The sequence below is a fragment of the Maylandia zebra genome, linkage group LG10, assembly GCF_041146795.1.
Source record: "Maylandia zebra isolate NMK-2024a linkage group LG10, Mzebra_GT3a, whole genome shotgun sequence".
NCBI classification, from domain to species: Eukaryota; Metazoa; Chordata; class Actinopteri; order Cichliformes; family Cichlidae; genus Maylandia; species Maylandia zebra.
The window spans coordinates 19449214-19465321 of record NC_135176.1 but is presented as its reverse complement, the minus strand read 5'-3'; the positions used below and the strand labels follow the sequence as shown (position 1 = coordinate 19465321).

General features: G+C 41.5%; 1 protein-coding gene and 1 long non-coding RNA gene across 7 annotated transcripts in view; one reads left to right on the top strand and one right to left on the bottom strand.

Moving 5' to 3' along the window:
• LOC143420850 (uncharacterized) overlaps nucleotides 1–7005 on the top strand; it is a 27518-nt gene extending 20513 nt beyond the window's left edge. Inside the window, exons 2-6 of one of the 2 annotated variants that reach the window (XR_013100586.1) lie at nucleotides 1665–1732; nucleotides 4384–4488; nucleotides 4627–4775; nucleotides 5072–5234; nucleotides 6877–7005. This is a non-coding gene — a long non-coding RNA (uncharacterized LOC143420850). The remainder of the gene's footprint in view (nucleotides 1–1664; nucleotides 1733–4383; nucleotides 4489–4626; nucleotides 4776–5071; nucleotides 5235–6876) is intronic. The other variant, XR_013100587.1, reaches the window with a different exon arrangement.
• elnb (elastin b) overlaps nucleotides 1–16108 on the bottom strand; it is a 23810-nt gene extending 7702 nt beyond the window's left edge. For 3 of the 5 annotated variants that reach the window (XM_014407843.3, XM_076889276.1, XM_076889277.1), the window contains exons 1-38: nucleotides 15946–16108; nucleotides 13156–13314; nucleotides 12543–12710; nucleotides 12391–12411; nucleotides 12121–12264; nucleotides 10721–10795; nucleotides 10376–10459; nucleotides 9783–10292; nucleotides 9500–9580; nucleotides 9333–9380; nucleotides 9142–9204; nucleotides 9018–9065; nucleotides 8793–8855; nucleotides 8644–8691; nucleotides 8208–8531; nucleotides 7993–8028; nucleotides 7580–7900; nucleotides 7381–7413; nucleotides 6871–7296; nucleotides 6756–6785; nucleotides 6327–6542; nucleotides 5804–5935; nucleotides 5683–5715; nucleotides 5305–5340; nucleotides 5085–5216; nucleotides 4940–4987; nucleotides 4739–4789; nucleotides 4403–4495; nucleotides 4194–4217; nucleotides 2145–2165; nucleotides 1792–1818; nucleotides 1557–1580; nucleotides 1408–1452; nucleotides 949–1182; nucleotides 623–790; nucleotides 473–502; nucleotides 341–385; nucleotides 13–228 (exon numbers count right to left, since the gene is read on the bottom strand). In XM_014407843.3, the coding sequence (XP_014263329.3) occupies nucleotides 13–228; nucleotides 341–385; nucleotides 473–502; nucleotides 623–790; nucleotides 949–1182; nucleotides 1408–1452; nucleotides 1557–1580; nucleotides 1792–1818; nucleotides 2145–2165; nucleotides 4194–4217; nucleotides 4403–4495; nucleotides 4739–4789; nucleotides 4940–4987; nucleotides 5085–5216; nucleotides 5305–5340; nucleotides 5683–5715; nucleotides 5804–5935; nucleotides 6327–6542; nucleotides 6756–6785; nucleotides 6871–7296; nucleotides 7381–7413; nucleotides 7580–7900; nucleotides 7993–8028; nucleotides 8208–8531; nucleotides 8644–8691; nucleotides 8793–8855; nucleotides 9018–9065; nucleotides 9142–9204; nucleotides 9333–9380; nucleotides 9500–9580; nucleotides 9783–10292; nucleotides 10376–10459; nucleotides 10721–10795; nucleotides 12121–12264; nucleotides 12391–12411; nucleotides 12543–12710; nucleotides 13156–13314; nucleotides 15946–16021 (4333 nt within the window). In that variant the 5' untranslated portion in view covers nucleotides 16022–16108. The remainder of the gene's footprint in view (nucleotides 1–12; nucleotides 229–340; nucleotides 386–472; nucleotides 503–622; nucleotides 791–948; nucleotides 1183–1407; nucleotides 1453–1556; nucleotides 1581–1791; nucleotides 1819–2144; nucleotides 2166–4193; nucleotides 4218–4402; nucleotides 4496–4738; nucleotides 4790–4939; nucleotides 4988–5084; nucleotides 5217–5304; nucleotides 5341–5682; nucleotides 5716–5803; nucleotides 5936–6326; nucleotides 6543–6755; nucleotides 6786–6870; nucleotides 7297–7380; nucleotides 7414–7579; nucleotides 7901–7992; nucleotides 8029–8207; nucleotides 8532–8643; nucleotides 8692–8792; nucleotides 8856–9017; nucleotides 9066–9141; nucleotides 9205–9332; nucleotides 9381–9499; nucleotides 9581–9782; nucleotides 10293–10375; nucleotides 10460–10720; nucleotides 10796–12120; nucleotides 12265–12390; nucleotides 12412–12542; nucleotides 12711–13155; nucleotides 13315–15945) is intronic. The other 2 variants (XM_076889279.1, XM_076889280.1) reach the window with 2 other exon arrangements.

Genomic DNA, 16108 nt, shown 5'->3' with positions numbered 1-16108 from the left:
ATGTAAACTCACCGTCAGGTCTAACACCTCCCCCAGGGCCTACTCCTGTTCCTCCTGCTCCTACGCCACCATAGCGTCCAGGTCCAGTTCCATATCCACCAGGCCCAGTACCATATCCACCTGGACCGGTTCCATAACCTCCAGGCCCTGTGCCATAACCTCCTGGACCAGTGCCATATCCACCGGGGCCAACCCCACCTTGGCCCCCTGCTCCAAGAGTCCCATATGCTGATGGAAAGAATAAACACCCTGAATGGACTGTGTAGCATCTCTCATAGCTAAAGATTAAACAAAAAGTCTTAATTTAAAAAAGGAGAACATAATTTCTCAGTTGCTAAACCTTTGCCTGGTTTTGTTACTCCAGCTCCAGTAGGGTAACGAATGCCTGTGAGTGAAAAACAAAAATATTCTCAAATGTGGGTTGTTAAATTTGCTGGGATTTAAATGTTAAAGATAGTTTTAGGTAGCGCACCTCCCCCTGGTAAAACTCCAGTACCATAGCCTGTAATAGAAAAATGTGTGAAGTGCATAAACTGGGAATCATTATGTTATTGTATTATAGAAATTTAAGTTTAGCGTGGATACACAAACATTTGAGGACCAAAACATGAGTGCAGCTCACCTCCTGTTCCTACTGCACCAGGCCCACCAGCCCCAGGTACCAAACCACCTCCTCCAGGACCTCCACCCACTGCTCCAGGACCTCTTCCTGCAGATCCAGGACCACTTCCCACTCCTACTCCCACTCCTCCCTGTCCACCACTTGTGCCTCCTGCTATAGGTTTATAAGCTATAGTTTAAAAATATGAAGACATATTAGATGTTTTCCTTCAGTGTGTGGTGTTTTTTTTTATACTTCATGACTGTTTGTTGTAATATTTGTTAGTCATGGCAAGTTGCACACACTGTCAAGAAGTTGGATAGTTAGTTAAAAGGCACAAGTGGCACCTTTAGGTGGTTTTGGTGTTGCTCCAACTGCACCTCCTGAACCAACACCTGTTCCAGTAGCAGGGCTGCCTTCTCTTCCTGTTGATACACCACCTGAAACACTTCCTGCAACTCCTGCACTGGTGGGACCCCTTCCTACTCCTCCCTGTCCACCTGTACCCGCTGTACCACCCCTGTATCCATCAGGGCCTCCTTCTCCATCACCTTCACCTGGTGTGTCACCTCTGGGGACACCTGCAGACAGAACATAGATGGTGTGCGGATGAGTGTTCACCACCATTGCAGCTGATATGACCTTTCTCTTTACAGTCTTTATTCAAAATGGTAGCTATTTTTCCTTTTAGTCTCACTTCTAGTCTTTTCCTATTGCTAATCTTATGATTTGAATCTGTGATCAGTATAAGTAAGTAATCCCTAAACTTAATTTGTAATTGATTATTTTTATCCTGTTTTAATCACCTGGGGGTTTGAGGGGTTTAACTCCAGTCAGATCACCACCAGAACCTGTAAAAGGCCAGATTTGAGAAATAATATTAATTTGTGAATAACTTTGCAAGAAACACATCAAAGAAATGCTGTGCACTGCATCTTGCTTTCATACATCTCACCTGTAGGGGGAAGTCCTGTCCCACCTGAATTTTAAAGAGAAATGTTCAAGAGAGTTGCCAGTGTAAATATGACACAGCAGTGTTTGCTGATATCTTTGTATCTTTCAGAAATCTGCAAGCCACATATAGGCCTACTTACCAACACCTGCACCAGCGGTTTGAAACCAGAAACACTGGTAAGTAAAATCCTGACAGCACTTATTTAAACTTTAGCAGTTTATGGAGGTTTACATACCACTTGGTTGCGCAGCTCCACCAACGACTGTAACAACAGCAGTACAGATTTATTTGTAAAAGCATAAATCAGAAAAAGTTAAGCAACATTTGTTTCAATTTGCAGCTGTTAACTGGTGTCAGTCTGCCATGCAGTATTCTCTGGTACTCTCAGGTAAACCAGTGACAGCCGTGACAGCATTTCAGTGGAGAAATAACACGAGCCACATCAAAAAGGAGTCAGTGTGTCACTGCATGCTCAGTTTTATATTCAAATGCACATGCTTTTTCAATCTCTATAGTCAAGTACTGTTTAGAATGAGATCTGCTTTCCTTCAAATAAGATCTCAGTGTTAATTATTTATACTAACTTACCAGGGGTCACGCCTGTGGATCCTGTGGAATGTAGGAAGAAAGCTATTAGTTTAACTGTTATAAATTCAAAGAAGAGAAGTGGACTTCCTGTTGCCTCACAGATGTTGGATGCTTTGCAGTTAGAATATATTTCGATGTCCCCTAAAATGTCACCAGTGTTTTAACTCTAATCTTCGTGACCATTAGATTTTGCTCAGTAAATAAAGATCTCCCATCAGGAAATTGTATTGGCACTTTACTGACCTGTAATCACACACCCCTAATGCCTCGTAACACTTAATAGAACACAAAGATATTTATTGCTTGCTGTAATCAGTTCATTCAAGTTTTTGGATTTTGAGAGTTGTCATCTGCTGCAGGTTTGGTAGGTGTGAAAATACTGCAGCCAGTTTACACTGAAGAATATCAATAATAAAACAGGAAATAAAGAAAAGAACTTAATTTGCTATTGCACACATACACTGGGTGTGTCACGTAAGACCATCAACAAAGCAATGGTGTACAAATACAAAACAAAATGTGCACTAAAGCAAAGTAAGGGGCACGATTTTATATGTAGACAATATTATCTTAAGTATAAAGTACATTATTTACCACATCGCACTCAGATTACTATAGAATGAATATATTTATCTCTTCTGTCTTTCTGTCCGTAAACATGATGGCTCAGTGTAGAGTGGGGTTATCTTAACCATCCATTAAAATTTGGCTTGCATCCACCAAGATCTTAAAAATCAACTCAGTGATTTATTGGTTGAAAAAAGCTGACTTAAAAACCATAACTCTTAGAAGTGTGGTGCCTATTGTCAACATATAGAGTACCATATAAAGATTTAAAATATCATCTCACATTTGACCTCTGACCTCTCATTCAGTTTCAATAGGTTGATCAGAAACTCAAAGTGACTGTAAAGCTATAAAGAGGTATTTAAAACAGTGATTCTTACTGCAATCGTTTGTACTGACAGCATGTGAGCATATAGGGATGATACATGGGGATTGTAAATGTCATGTTATTTTGGACCTCTGAGCTCCTTTTAAACTTCAATTACGGTCAATCTTTCATAAAATGTCTTTTATCTTTAAAACTATGCTTTCTACTGCCGTTTGTTTGCATTGGCAATATTTAGGGCATATTCCCAGTTTTATATTTTACATCTTCTTTTCTTTCAAGTTGACCCCAAACTTTTTTTTTATCTTTCAAGAAAGTATTTTCAGAGTTTCTGCAATCAAAGTTAACATTGGATACCCTTACCTGATTTTTACTGCACTACAAACATCTTAAAGTACATTTAAAAAGAATTTAAAAAGCAAAATAGATATCTACATTATACAATGCAGTTCCCTCAAAAGTAAATGCTGCGCTGGCTTGGTGGACATTTGCTCTCATGGAGTGCTTGTTGTTTTAGATCTACTAGTCTGTAATATTATTTATTTGCTGATTAGTAACTGGATGAAATTTGTTGGAGAAAAGATTAAAAATGTTTTAGTAATGGTTGAATATGTTAGTCAAAATCTGAATTTGTGGCAACCATGTTGTATGGTAAATGGTAAATGGCCTGTATTTATATAGCGCTTTACTAGTCCCTAAGGACCCCAAAGCGCTTTACATATCCAGTCATCCACCCATTCACACAGACATTCACACACTGGTGATGGCAAGCTACGTTGTAGCCACAGCCACCCTGGGGCGCACTGACAGAGGCGAGGCTGCCGGACACTGGCGCCACCGGGCCCTCTGACCACCACCAGTAGGCAACAGGTGAAGTGTCTTGCCCAAGGACACAACGACCAAGACTGTCCAAGCCGGGGCTCGAACCGGCATCCTTCCGATTACAAGGTGAACTCCCAACTCTTGAGCCACGATCGCCCATGTATACTTCAAATGGCCACATGGTGGCACTGTCCACCCCCAAATGTAAGAAATCCAGCTCTTTTGATTCACAACAAATGTAGCTGAAATCTGTATAATGACTTGAACAGGAAAGCAGTGAAAGACAAAGACACAGCTACTGATGCACAGAAATGGATAAATACAGAATCTCTGACCTGGAAGTGTTGTCCCGTTGATTCCTGTTATATACAGATAGATTAAATAACATAAATTGAAGTAATACTGCTTAGATGACAGAAAGTTTCAACTAATATACAACTTTTAAACTAATACTGGTATTTCTGAAACACGTGGTTCAACCAGTAACTAAGTAATTATGATATGCATATATCTATATCTCTGTAGCATGAATGGCCAAAAATACCTGGCTTGGGTCCAATGATGGGGATTCCTGTTCCACCTAGACGATCTCTGTCACTCCCTGTACCTGCTGGTCTGCCACCGACACCGGTACCTCCTGTTTTAATAATTATGTAGGAATCTTTTCACATCTGAAAACTTATTTCGAACAAATATTTACAAATTAAGGTTTCTTTTTGTTGCTGTTTGTTTTTTTGTGTTGCTTCTTTGTTTGTGCACCATCTTCAGCAACCATCAGAATTCCTGACCTGATTGATTGTGAGAATTGTCATATGCACAAAGTCTGTGGATGATTTCAACATAAGAAAATGTTCTCAAGAATCCAGAGAGTTTCACACACCCTCTCCACCAGGACTTCCAGACCCCTCTATCACAGTGTAAATATCATCACCTGAAACAAGGACAGAATAATAAAAGGACTGAGATTAGAAACTAGCACTCCATGTAATGTCTGGAATGATTAGTAATATAAATTTAAATAGTCAAATAAAACGTGTTTGCATATTGATTGTGTGTGTTTACTCTAACACTGCACAGATACCTTCTGTTGCCGGGGTTGGTGTGCCTCTTGTGTCTTCAAGTCTTCCTCCTGATCCAGCAATAGACAATTGAACTCGTAAATTGTGAAAATGATAGTTAACTGTAATATGATTTTTTTTAATTTTATCCTTAGCACAGAGGCTCACCACTTGGTCTGGTTGTTGTCTGGTTGGTGCCAGTGGTGGTTCCATTCGCTGAAACGCCAGGGCCGGTCCCTGTTCCTGCTACTGTAGTGCTGGTTCCAGTTCCTGTCCCAGGTACAACTCCACCAGGTTGCCCTACAGATTATAAAAGAGGTAAATTCAAAAGAGGTGCTTAAAAAGTTTATTTATTATTTTCCACTTGACTTGTCAGACTACACCTTACCAAACTTTGCAGCTTTAGATCCAGCCGTGCCGTAGCCTGAGGATCACAACAAATCAAATGTGGTTAAAAAAAGAGAGTAAAAAACATCATTTTAAGTAAACATTAGAAACAACAGGAATAGTGAGTGTGTAGCTTGTTGTATATTACTTTTCCTGAATGGAATGATTTTTTTTGTACCTAATTTTCCTTGCTAACTTTGAAACAAACAAACAAAAAGAAATGAGCAACTAATATTTTAGTTTTTAATAACCCTCGGAGCACTCCAAGTACTCCACCTGTGCCAGCTCCACCTGGGCCTTCATCAAAATCATATGAAGATATTTTCACCATTATTCACAAAGTAAGAGAATTCAGTTTGAAAAAAAAAAACATTCATACCATATTTAGCAGGTTTTAATCCAGGTCCATAACCTGCAAATACACATAAAAAGTTTCATTTTAAAGATTCTAAAGCGCTACAATCAGAATTGTCTAGCAAAATTATCATTGCTTCCTAAACCTGGTCCAAATCCAGTCCCTGGTCCTAGACCATAACCTCCACCTGGTCCATAGCCTGTGCCAACTCCAGGCCCATAACCACCAGGTCCATATCCTCTTCCAGTCCCTGGGCCCGTGCCACCACCAGGAAGACCTAGGAAGGTTCAAAAGTGTGTGAGTAGTTTATCTATAACAAAAGCTTAAAATATCTTTAAAAAGAAAAACAATTTCTAACCATGGAAATATTTTAAATATTGTTGCTGTTTAAAAATTTATATCAAAAATGATTTAATTCTAATTGACTGATTATAATTCCTACCAAAATCTGATGTAAGAAACTTAAAATTATTGCCTTCATTTAATTATAAAATTACATTATATTTTGAACTCTTCCTGTGTTAATGCTCATGTATATTACATTAGTTTGCACTATATTTAGACTTGGGTCCCTCTGCATATCCTGTGAGATAAGCACGAGGGGACAAATCCTTTAAAGCTAAGTGTATCATATTTAGAACTATAAGACAGGCGTTTCATGTCTGTACCTCCAGCACTGCCTGGTCCAAATCCGCCTGGTCCAACTCCTGTCACAACACCAGACCCCGGTATACCACCTGCCCCGAGTCCTAGCCCCGGTCCACCACCTGTTGACACTCCACCTTGTCCAGGAACCCCTACTCCAACTCCAAGCCCAGAACTAGGCCCGGTTCCTCCTCCAAGGCCTCCTGCACCAAGGGCACCTCCAGTACCTCCAGGAACACCTGCAGAGAGCAGGATTTTATGAGAAAACAAAAACTTGTCAGATCCACAGACTTGTCAGATGTCAAAACTAAAGGTGTGATTAGTAACATTCATTAGAAGTACATAGTTGTGTGAGTTCAGGTGGATATTCTGATATTCTCTATACATATATTTTATGAAATTGCAAATTTACTGCATCAATGTCATCAGACATTTAGTAGGTTGTTTCTTACCATATTTGCGTGCTTTGGCTCCAGCATAACCTGCAAACGCATCAGCATTAGTTTTATATTAGCCAGTGGACCTGTTTTAATTCTGACATGGCTCCTTATTTCTCTTCTATCATACCTCCAGGTCCATAGCCAGCACCACCGGGTCCAACTCCACCTGGGCCATAGCCAGCACCACCGGGTCCAACTCCACCTGGGCCGTAGCCAGTGCCAACTCCACCTGGTCCAACGCTGCCTGGACCGTAGCCAGTGCCAGCACCACCTGGTCCAACTCCACCTAGGCCATAGCCAGTGCCAACTCCACCTGGTCCAAGTCCACCTGGGCCATAGCTAGTTCCAACTCCACCTGGTCCAAGTCCACCTGGGCCATAGCCAGTGCCAACTCCACCTGGCCCAACTCCACCTGGGCCATAGCCAGTGCCAACGCCGCCTGGGCCAACGCCGCCTGGGCCAACGCCGCCTGGGCCATAACCAGTTCCAGCACCACCTGGCCTTAGTCCTCCAGTACCTGTTCCTGGACCTCCAAGAGCCCCACTTAACATGCCTTTCAGGAGAAAATTGTTAATTTTTAGCTACTTTGATTTATTTTGATGAATAATCTATAATAAATAGAGAAGTTATGTCTTACCATATTTACGAGCTTTGGCACTGGCATCATACCCTGAAATAAAATTATAGTATTTATGTATATTGTATGTCTTTGATAATGTCATAGATTTGGTTTCATAACTGCACATTCTCAAGTTAGTGTTGATAGTAGTGTACAATATAGTTTATGTATATTTTAATATTTAATATGAGATTTTAATATAGTGATTCATAATTACCCCCAGGTCCCACTCCTACTGACCCAGTGCCAGTACCACCTGCACCATAGCCAAGACCCCCTGGTCCAGTGCCAGTACCACCTGGACCATAGCCAAGACCACCTGTTCCAGTGCCAGTACCACCTGGACCATAGCCAAGACCACCTGGTCTGGTGCCAGTACCACTGGGACCAAAACCAACTCCAGAGCCAGGTCTCACACCTCCAAGGCCTCCAGATGTGCCAGTACCTGAGCCGCCTGGACCAAAACCATAGCCACCACCTGCCCCTCCTATTCCAATTCCAGAACCAGGCCCTCCTGCAGTCCCGACACCTCCACCACCTGGAGAAATTTAAGGCACTTCGAGTGTTGCAAACAACACATATTCATCATGTAATTTGGGTATTTTACAGAAATGAAGAAACGTGTCTCACCATATTTGCGTGCTTTGGCTGAACCTGGGCCATAACCTGTGGCCATATCAGAATACAAAGTTACCAAACCACAAAAGGACCCATTAAACCCCAATAAACATATTTAATTTCAAATCTTGTTTGTTGAAGAATTTTCAGAATTTATAAATAACATCTATGAATAGAAGATTTCTGAATGGATGCATGATGTAACTTTGACAGGAGTATGGAATTACCTAAGCCTGGTATGCCACCACCTACTCCAGGGACACCTCCAGTTCCAACTCCACCTCCAAATCCAGGGACACCTCCAGTTCCAACTCCGACTCCAAATCCAGGTCCAGTTCCTGTTCCAACTCCACCTCCAAATCCAGGTCCCCCTCCTGTTCCAACTCCACCTCCTGTTCCAATACCGCCACCTGTTCCAACTCCGCCTCCAAATCCAGGTCCGCCTCCTGTGCCAACTCCACCACCTAACCCAGGTGAGACTCCCCCTCCAGGAACTCTTCCAACCCCACCCCCAAAAGTGCCTCCTTGACCAAGCGCACCTCCAGCTCCACCTCCATAAATACAAATTTAAACAAAGTATTTTTCTATTAGACCACAATTATTCAGTTACTTTTGCATTATTGATGTTGAAAATGAGGCTTACACCTCAACTGTGGTCTGTACCGTATTTAGCTGCAGCTTTGGCTGGATTCTTCTTGGATTTTCCCACTCCTGCAAATAAAATAAAAAAAGTTGAATTTTTCCTTTCCTTTTTGTTCTGCTGGCCTGTAGCGCTACATGCTGGATCTTCTTCATGTCTCTGCTTCTCTTACCTGTTTTTGGTGATATGAGGGGATAACCACGAAAAATCCCAGGCAATGGCTGTCCTCGCCCATCTAAGGTGAGAGATAGACTTTACACAGAAGCCCTTTAAGGTTCTAACTTGCTGCCATTCACTAATATTTTTTTAAGGTCGTAATATTTAAAAGCCAATTAATGCACAACAGTTGTACTTGTAATATCACACAGCTTTTAGGTTTAGGCTTTATGATGCTTACTGCCTGCACCTCCCGGTCCAGTGCCACCCTGACCAAGTACTCCAGCTCCTGCAGGGAACAAGGCAACGTGTTTTTTTTTTTTGAAGATGAGATTTTACAGTATTCACAAAGTTCATGTACATACCACTCTGAGTTCCTAGTCCAGTTCCTGTAGCCACTCCAGGGAGAACACCACGGCCTCCAAACCCTGATCAGAGAAGACGGGATAACACTTGCAACCTCTTCTGTAAACAAAATCTCTTATACTGATATATTGTTTATTTTATCGTACCATCGTGCATTTATTTATCATATGTTTGATATGTTTCAACATACCTTGGCCTGGGACAAATCCACCTTGATAGAGTCCAGGCACGCCAATGCCTGTGTGACATCATATTAACGCAATACCCCACCGCCACCCAAAAAAATCAGTGTTTCTGGTTTAAATTTAGAACTGCAAAGCCTTTTGCATTCGTGTTTTTGTGTTGTGATAAGTTTACCTGGGACTTGCTTTGATGCTTTTCCACCACTCTTTACCCCAGGTCCTCCTCCAGTGGTACCAGTCTGTGGCAATGTTGGAACTGAAAGAGGAAAAATGTTTTCTATAGACAAAATTTTCATCAACTTTAAAAAGTAAGACACAAACTACTTGAAAATTCAGAATAGTATGTTTTACAAATAGCGGGAAATGCGGCATGCACTGTTTAAATATCAATTTATTATTACGATTTAATCACAAAAGCTTTCTTTCTATTGTTGAGGAAATGTATGTATATTATATACCTCCCCCAGGCCCAACTCCTGCACCACCGGGGCCAAATCCTGTTCCACCAGGCCCAAGTCCTGCACCACCAGGGCCAAATCCTGTTCCACCAGGCCCAAGTCCTGCACCACCAGGGCCAAATCCTGTTCCACCGGGGCCAAGTCCTGTTCCACCAGGCCCAACTCCTGCACCACCGGGGCCAAATCCTGTTCCACCAGGCCCAACTCCTGTACCACCAGGGCCAAATCCTGTTCCACCAGGCCCAAGTCCTGCACCACCAGGGCCAAATCCTGTTCCACCCGGTCCAACACCTGCACCACCAGGGCCAAATCCTGTTCCACCAGGCCCAACTCCTGTACCACCAGGGCCAAATCCTGCACCACCAGGGCCAAATCCTGTTCCACCTGGCCCAACCCCTGCACCACCTGGTCCAAATCCTGTTCCACCCGGCCCAAATCCTGTTCCACCCGGCCCAACCCCTGCACCTCCAGGCCCAAATCCTGTTCCTCCAAGTGTTGTCCCAACTCCACCTAAGATGAAAAAGAAAGATATGATATCATAGGTCAGTCATATAGTATCATCTAATATTAATTCATAAACATATAGTACCTACCTGTTTTAGGAGGTTTGGGACCAGTTCCACCAATTCCTGGGTATTGAACTCCTCCACCTGGTCCATAACCACCTCCATATCCACCTGTGTTAGACCAGAGTGTTATTTGCTACATATGCATCCTTAAAGGCAAGCAGTTTATATTTATGTTTACCACACATTTATGGTAAATGGAAACTTAAGAAGATTAAATAAATCATATTTCAGCCATTTCCAACGCTTTGTGTGGTATGTACAGTATGCCTATGGTATTTGGATCACAGAGATCCAGCATGTATAAAGGTAAGTATTTAGCTGATATACATGCAAGAGCCACGCTGATACAGACATATGAAATCTGCTGACCTCCAGGTGTGTAACCTGTTCCAGCTCCAAGTCCTCCACCAGTCCCAGTACCTCCTGCTCCAAGGCCTCCAAACCCTGGTGAAAAAACGTAAAGAAGGAGCACTTAGTACTACCTAAATTTCCAAACACAAATTAAATCATACACTAACTAATTTTGTGCAACTTGATGTACTTTTTGTACTATTACACATTTATGTCTGCTCAAGACAAAACTACAGTTTTTAGAGTCATAATCTTTAAAACCTCTTAAACTTCCGGCTTTAACAGTAACTGAATCAATTACAGCTGGTCAAAGAGAGGAATCAAAAGCCTCTAAAGAGATATGAATGAAAATAAAACATGTAGCATAAATAAAATTCTGCAACTTCCCGTTAAAACAGGTGCTGCTGTTCATGCTTCGTATACAAATTAGGTCATTTCGAGCTTCACACAAGAACTTTTTTCTTTGAAATATAATTTAATTGTCATTGTGTTCGTTTGCATAATTTTGGCTTGCAATGGTTTCCATTTTTGGAACTTACTTTTATTCATAATGCATGCCTTCTATTGCTTGCCTATGTTTACATGTACCTCCTCAGAGTGGAACATGCAAACACACACACACACACACACACACACACACACACACACACGCACATACTTAGTGTACATAAACATGCAGTGAGGATGAAAAATGTGTTCACTGAGATGGCCAGACGTCAGTAAACTGGAAAATATGATATGTGAATCTGTTTCCTTTGCTTACACTTACCTGGACTTGGTTTGTTTACGCTTTCTAAATAAAGGCACAATAGATGGATTTCAAAATGTTACACAAAGCCTATGTTTAACGTCTAGGATTAGTTTGGATATTGTCACTTCCATGATTTGGGGGATTGAAAACAGAATGGACTGAAATTCCAAAACATATCAGTCTTTCTGACTCATGTAATGACTTTTTTCCTTCATTGGGAGTCTGCCAAGCCTAATGGATCAGCCTTTATCGCTGTATGTGTCTGTACTGATCAGGCTGGGTCCCCACCAACAGTAAACTAGAAGACAGAAGATATGAAATGAAGGTACATCGATGCTGTTCTTATCCTGCTCCCTGGAATTAACCAGAGGCTGAACACAGATCCCCGAACTTTAACATGTACTATGTAGAGATGGCACGATACCACTTTTTTATGTCCGATACCGATACGTAAAATAGCAGATTGCATTATTAATACTTGATTTTTTTTTCACGAGTAATCTCTTTGTGAAGTTAATGTATTAATTTATGTTTTATATTATTTATCAAATATGCCTGTCACTTGTTGCTGAGACACACTGTTGTGCTGAAAATCTACAATTTATGATATGCTACCTGTACCCTCTCCCCCCCCAAAAAAAGAAAAAAAAAATCATGATGAATATGCCTTGAGTGCCGGTTCCAAAACCTCCTGGACCAACTCCTCCAGGCCCAGCTCCGTAACCACCAGGACCAACACCACCTGCTCCAAAACCACCCGTCCCGACTCCGCCTGGTCCTAGTCCTGTTCCACCAGTACCATAGCCGCCTCCTATTTAAATAAAGGAGAAATCACCTTGAGCTCTTAGAGCCATCAGAGTGATCTATAAGTTGACTTTTTGTTGCATAAATTTCATGACATTTAAAGATTTATTGAAAAAACAAACAAACATATTACCTGTTTTTGGAGGCTTGACACCTTTAAGAAGAAAGTAATCAGGACAGTTAGGTGAAAAGTAACAGAAGGAAAAACTTTGCTCTTTGCAGATAATTAAATCAATCAATAAATCAAGAAGTAAACAAAATATCTCACGACTATATTTGTCTTACCAGTCCCAACGCCTCCAGGTCCCAGTCCTCCAGGACCAAAGCTGCTGGGCCTAAAACCTCCTGGTCCCACTCCTCCTGGTCCCAGACCCGGTCCAACTCCACCTGGTCCCACTCCACCTGGTCCGACTCCTGGGCCTACACCACCTGGCCTTTGACCCCCATAGCCCCCTGAGGAATAGAGTGATTGTGAGTTGAAAGCACAGAAAGATTGATGTAGATGACATGTGTATGTAGAAAGCTGAAAAGCAGCCAAACATCATAGGCAAATTTATGGCCAGATTTTGTTCTTGTTGTTGAACGCAACATGAGGAATTCATTATTGGTGAGACATGAAAACATAGCGTGGCGTTTAAAGCTTTTTCATGGCTTGTAACCTGGAACTCCTCCAGTAACTGATTTCATTTAAACAGAAGGTATAGAACATTTGAAAAATGGTGCTTGTGTAATTGACGATAAATCTTAAATCTTTAGCTATTTTTATGAGAACAACTGCATCTGAAAGGAATGCTGATTACCTGTAGCGGTCCAAGGATAACTTGAAACATGTCAGCCAGTGTTTCTGTGCAGCTGCAGTCAGGTTCAGTAAAACTTGGGGAGAAACTCTCAAACCTACCTCCACCAGCTCCTGGTCCAAAGCCTCCTAGAGCAGTACCAGTGCCTCCTGGTCCACCTCCTCCAGGCTGAAATCCTGTCCCAATGCCTCCTGGTCCAAATCCGGTTCCAGCTCCTGGCCCGACTCCTCCAGTCGCACCTCCAGCAGGTACATATACCCCTGTTCACAGTGTGCAAAAGCAATGTGTTTAATATTGTAGGTTTTTCTGTGCCTGTAGAAATATTCTGCTATAAAAAAACAGTGGGTATTATTGATAAAATAAAGTTGCACAGTTCTTTTTATATGAGCAGACAAAGCCATTTACATCACCTTACAAACACAGCAATTTATTGGTGACCATGTTTCGGGCTCCTGACAGAATTTGTGGAATTTGTGAGTCATCTGTCGGCGCTAATAGGGCATAATTTTCACCTCTTTGCAGGATGTAACCCATTTAATTTGCCTAAACACCAAGGATTACATTTAACAAATAGAATCGAATGCCACACAAGCAGGGAGATGATGAAAAGTGTGGAAAGCGTGTACGTGTGCGCTTGTCCGCAACGATTATCATCTCTTTGCTCCATATCCGAGTTTCTCTGCAGCCAATAACAAACGCTGTTTCATACAAATGGCATGCTTCGGTCACAATTCTCACACTTTTTTGCACCTATGTTGTTTTCAAATCACAACAACCAAAAATAGAACCAGGGAGCGTGAACAACTATAAAAGGAAAGGCTTTCTAAGATCCCACAGTCCAGATGTGTAAAGGTCTGTAGGGATTCCTAAAGAATGTGGGTTACTGATCTCATAGTGTTGCCATGTACAGCACATTTCCAACACAGTAAATAACTTAACTGTTCGGTCATTCAGCTCTGCCGGCTAGATTGTTCTGGACAGGCTTGCCAAAAGGCTTTTGTTGTTTTTGGAGGAATTTTTATTGGAATTAAACATTGGACAGGACAGGTATGCTCTCAAATTCACCAGAGATTTGGTCACTGTTTGGAAAGGGATTTTTCTTCAGGGTCATTAATAACTCATTAGTGAAGTAATAATGCCTGCCACATTTAATTGCTAAGTCCATATACAAATATTACTGTTTTAGGCCATGCTAGCCTAACTGCGGGAACCCCAGAGGACAAATTCTGCTGAATTTGGTGATTATTTCCTTTATTACAATCAACAGGTTTACATCTGAGCTTCAGATTAAAACTGGTCTTTCATTGTTTTGGATGTTCTTCAATGCACTTTGGTGAGCTGGTTGTTTTTGCAAGTTTTATTCCCATCACCGGGTTTCAATTAGTTCAATATCTTGTTTTATAGCACCCAACAACTTGGATTAATTTGCAAGGAGTTATAACTTCACAGAGTCTGAACTTCAGTTTTGTTATTTTAAAGCTCAGAAAAAGTCACAGTATGTCTGATGGCTCACTTAACATCCAAATCCAGTGATCATATTTCACTCAAGGCAGGAAAACCTTTTCACTTCTCATTTCCTGCCATCGCAACACTGACTCTTATCTAATTTAGAAAGACAAAAACTTAAGTAACACTTCCTGTATCCAGCAGCTTAATTGTGCGCTCTCTGTATGCTGGCCTTTTTTTGTCACTGAAGTCATCACGCAATGCAGACTTCAGGAGGTAGGTGGTCCTATCAGATAAAGGCAAAAAAGCAATCTGGCATTCTTACCTTATTTTTGGCTTCTGCTTCTAAAACTCACACAGTTTAACTTTTGCTGTACCCTATAAAGTCTGTGCTGAGGTTTTCAATTTATTTTTGGCTTGAGGTACCATTTTAAAGAATGCAGATGTTGAGATCCCAAGCAAGACCAAAACAAAGAAGCTAAACAGCAGATACCATCTCCTTGCTTTCCAGTGATCGTGCAGTGGTTCAGCCTGACCTCGAGTGAATGCAAATTACACAACAGTCTAGAACAGCTCTTAAACCAGCGGATGTCTCGTCTAACAAGACAGGAAGAGTTGAGGGGGAACCTCTTCAGATCAGCCGGCTCAAAGCTTAAACAGACAAGACAATGAAAAGGCATCTTGGAGGGATGAGGTCTGGAGCACACAGTTTGAATTAAACCTTTTAATACGGTGCAACACCTCATTAAAAGCTTTAAGTATAACCCTGTTGTCCAGACCTCATGCCTCAGGAGCTGACTGTGAGAAAATGAATACACCTGGGCTTTGAGAAGTTATTTGTCTAAAGTGTGTCATCCTTAATTTACGCGTTCACCTGCTTCAGCACTTTCTTCCAGACAGATGAGGGGGGAGGAAACTAGCATTTGGAAAGTTAAAGCAGCAATATCTTAGAATCACTCAACAAAGCATTGTCTTCTTGATTTATTGTTAAGAAAAAAATGCACTTTTTATGAACATATAAGGCATGTTGACTGCAAGGTCAATGTAGTATTTTCAGAAGGCTGCAAATGAATTTGACTAAGAAAACCATTTTTAGACTTTAAGTTCTTCAGAGTTGAGATGGGACAGGCTGCAGACATGTTGGTAATGATGCTACACTCATGGTGCTAAGAAATAGCTTCTTCAGTCAAGTAAATTTAGCTCTGTAGTAGATTTTTGGACATTGAATACAATGTGCTTTCACTGAGGAAATCGATGGTATAATAATAGAATAATTGTTAGCGGCCAGTTTATAAATGCAAAACCTCTCACAGATCTCATAGAACATAGACAAACAAAGAAAAAAAAGAGCTGTCCATGAATTTCTCTTTTACAAATGCTAAAGAAACTTTATGTGACACCTGATCTCTACTGGGTGCCACACACATGCAGTAAAGGGGACCCACCTCCTTGCAGCGAGGGTTTCCACAGAGCCAGGAGAAGGACTCCATGCAGGTATGTGGCCACCGTCCCTCTTGCCATCCTGCTCCAAAATGTCCCTCTCCTCTCCCAACTTGCAGGTTTTATCCCCAGCAAGCCTATCAGGGCTTACCGAGGCCTTCAGAAAGA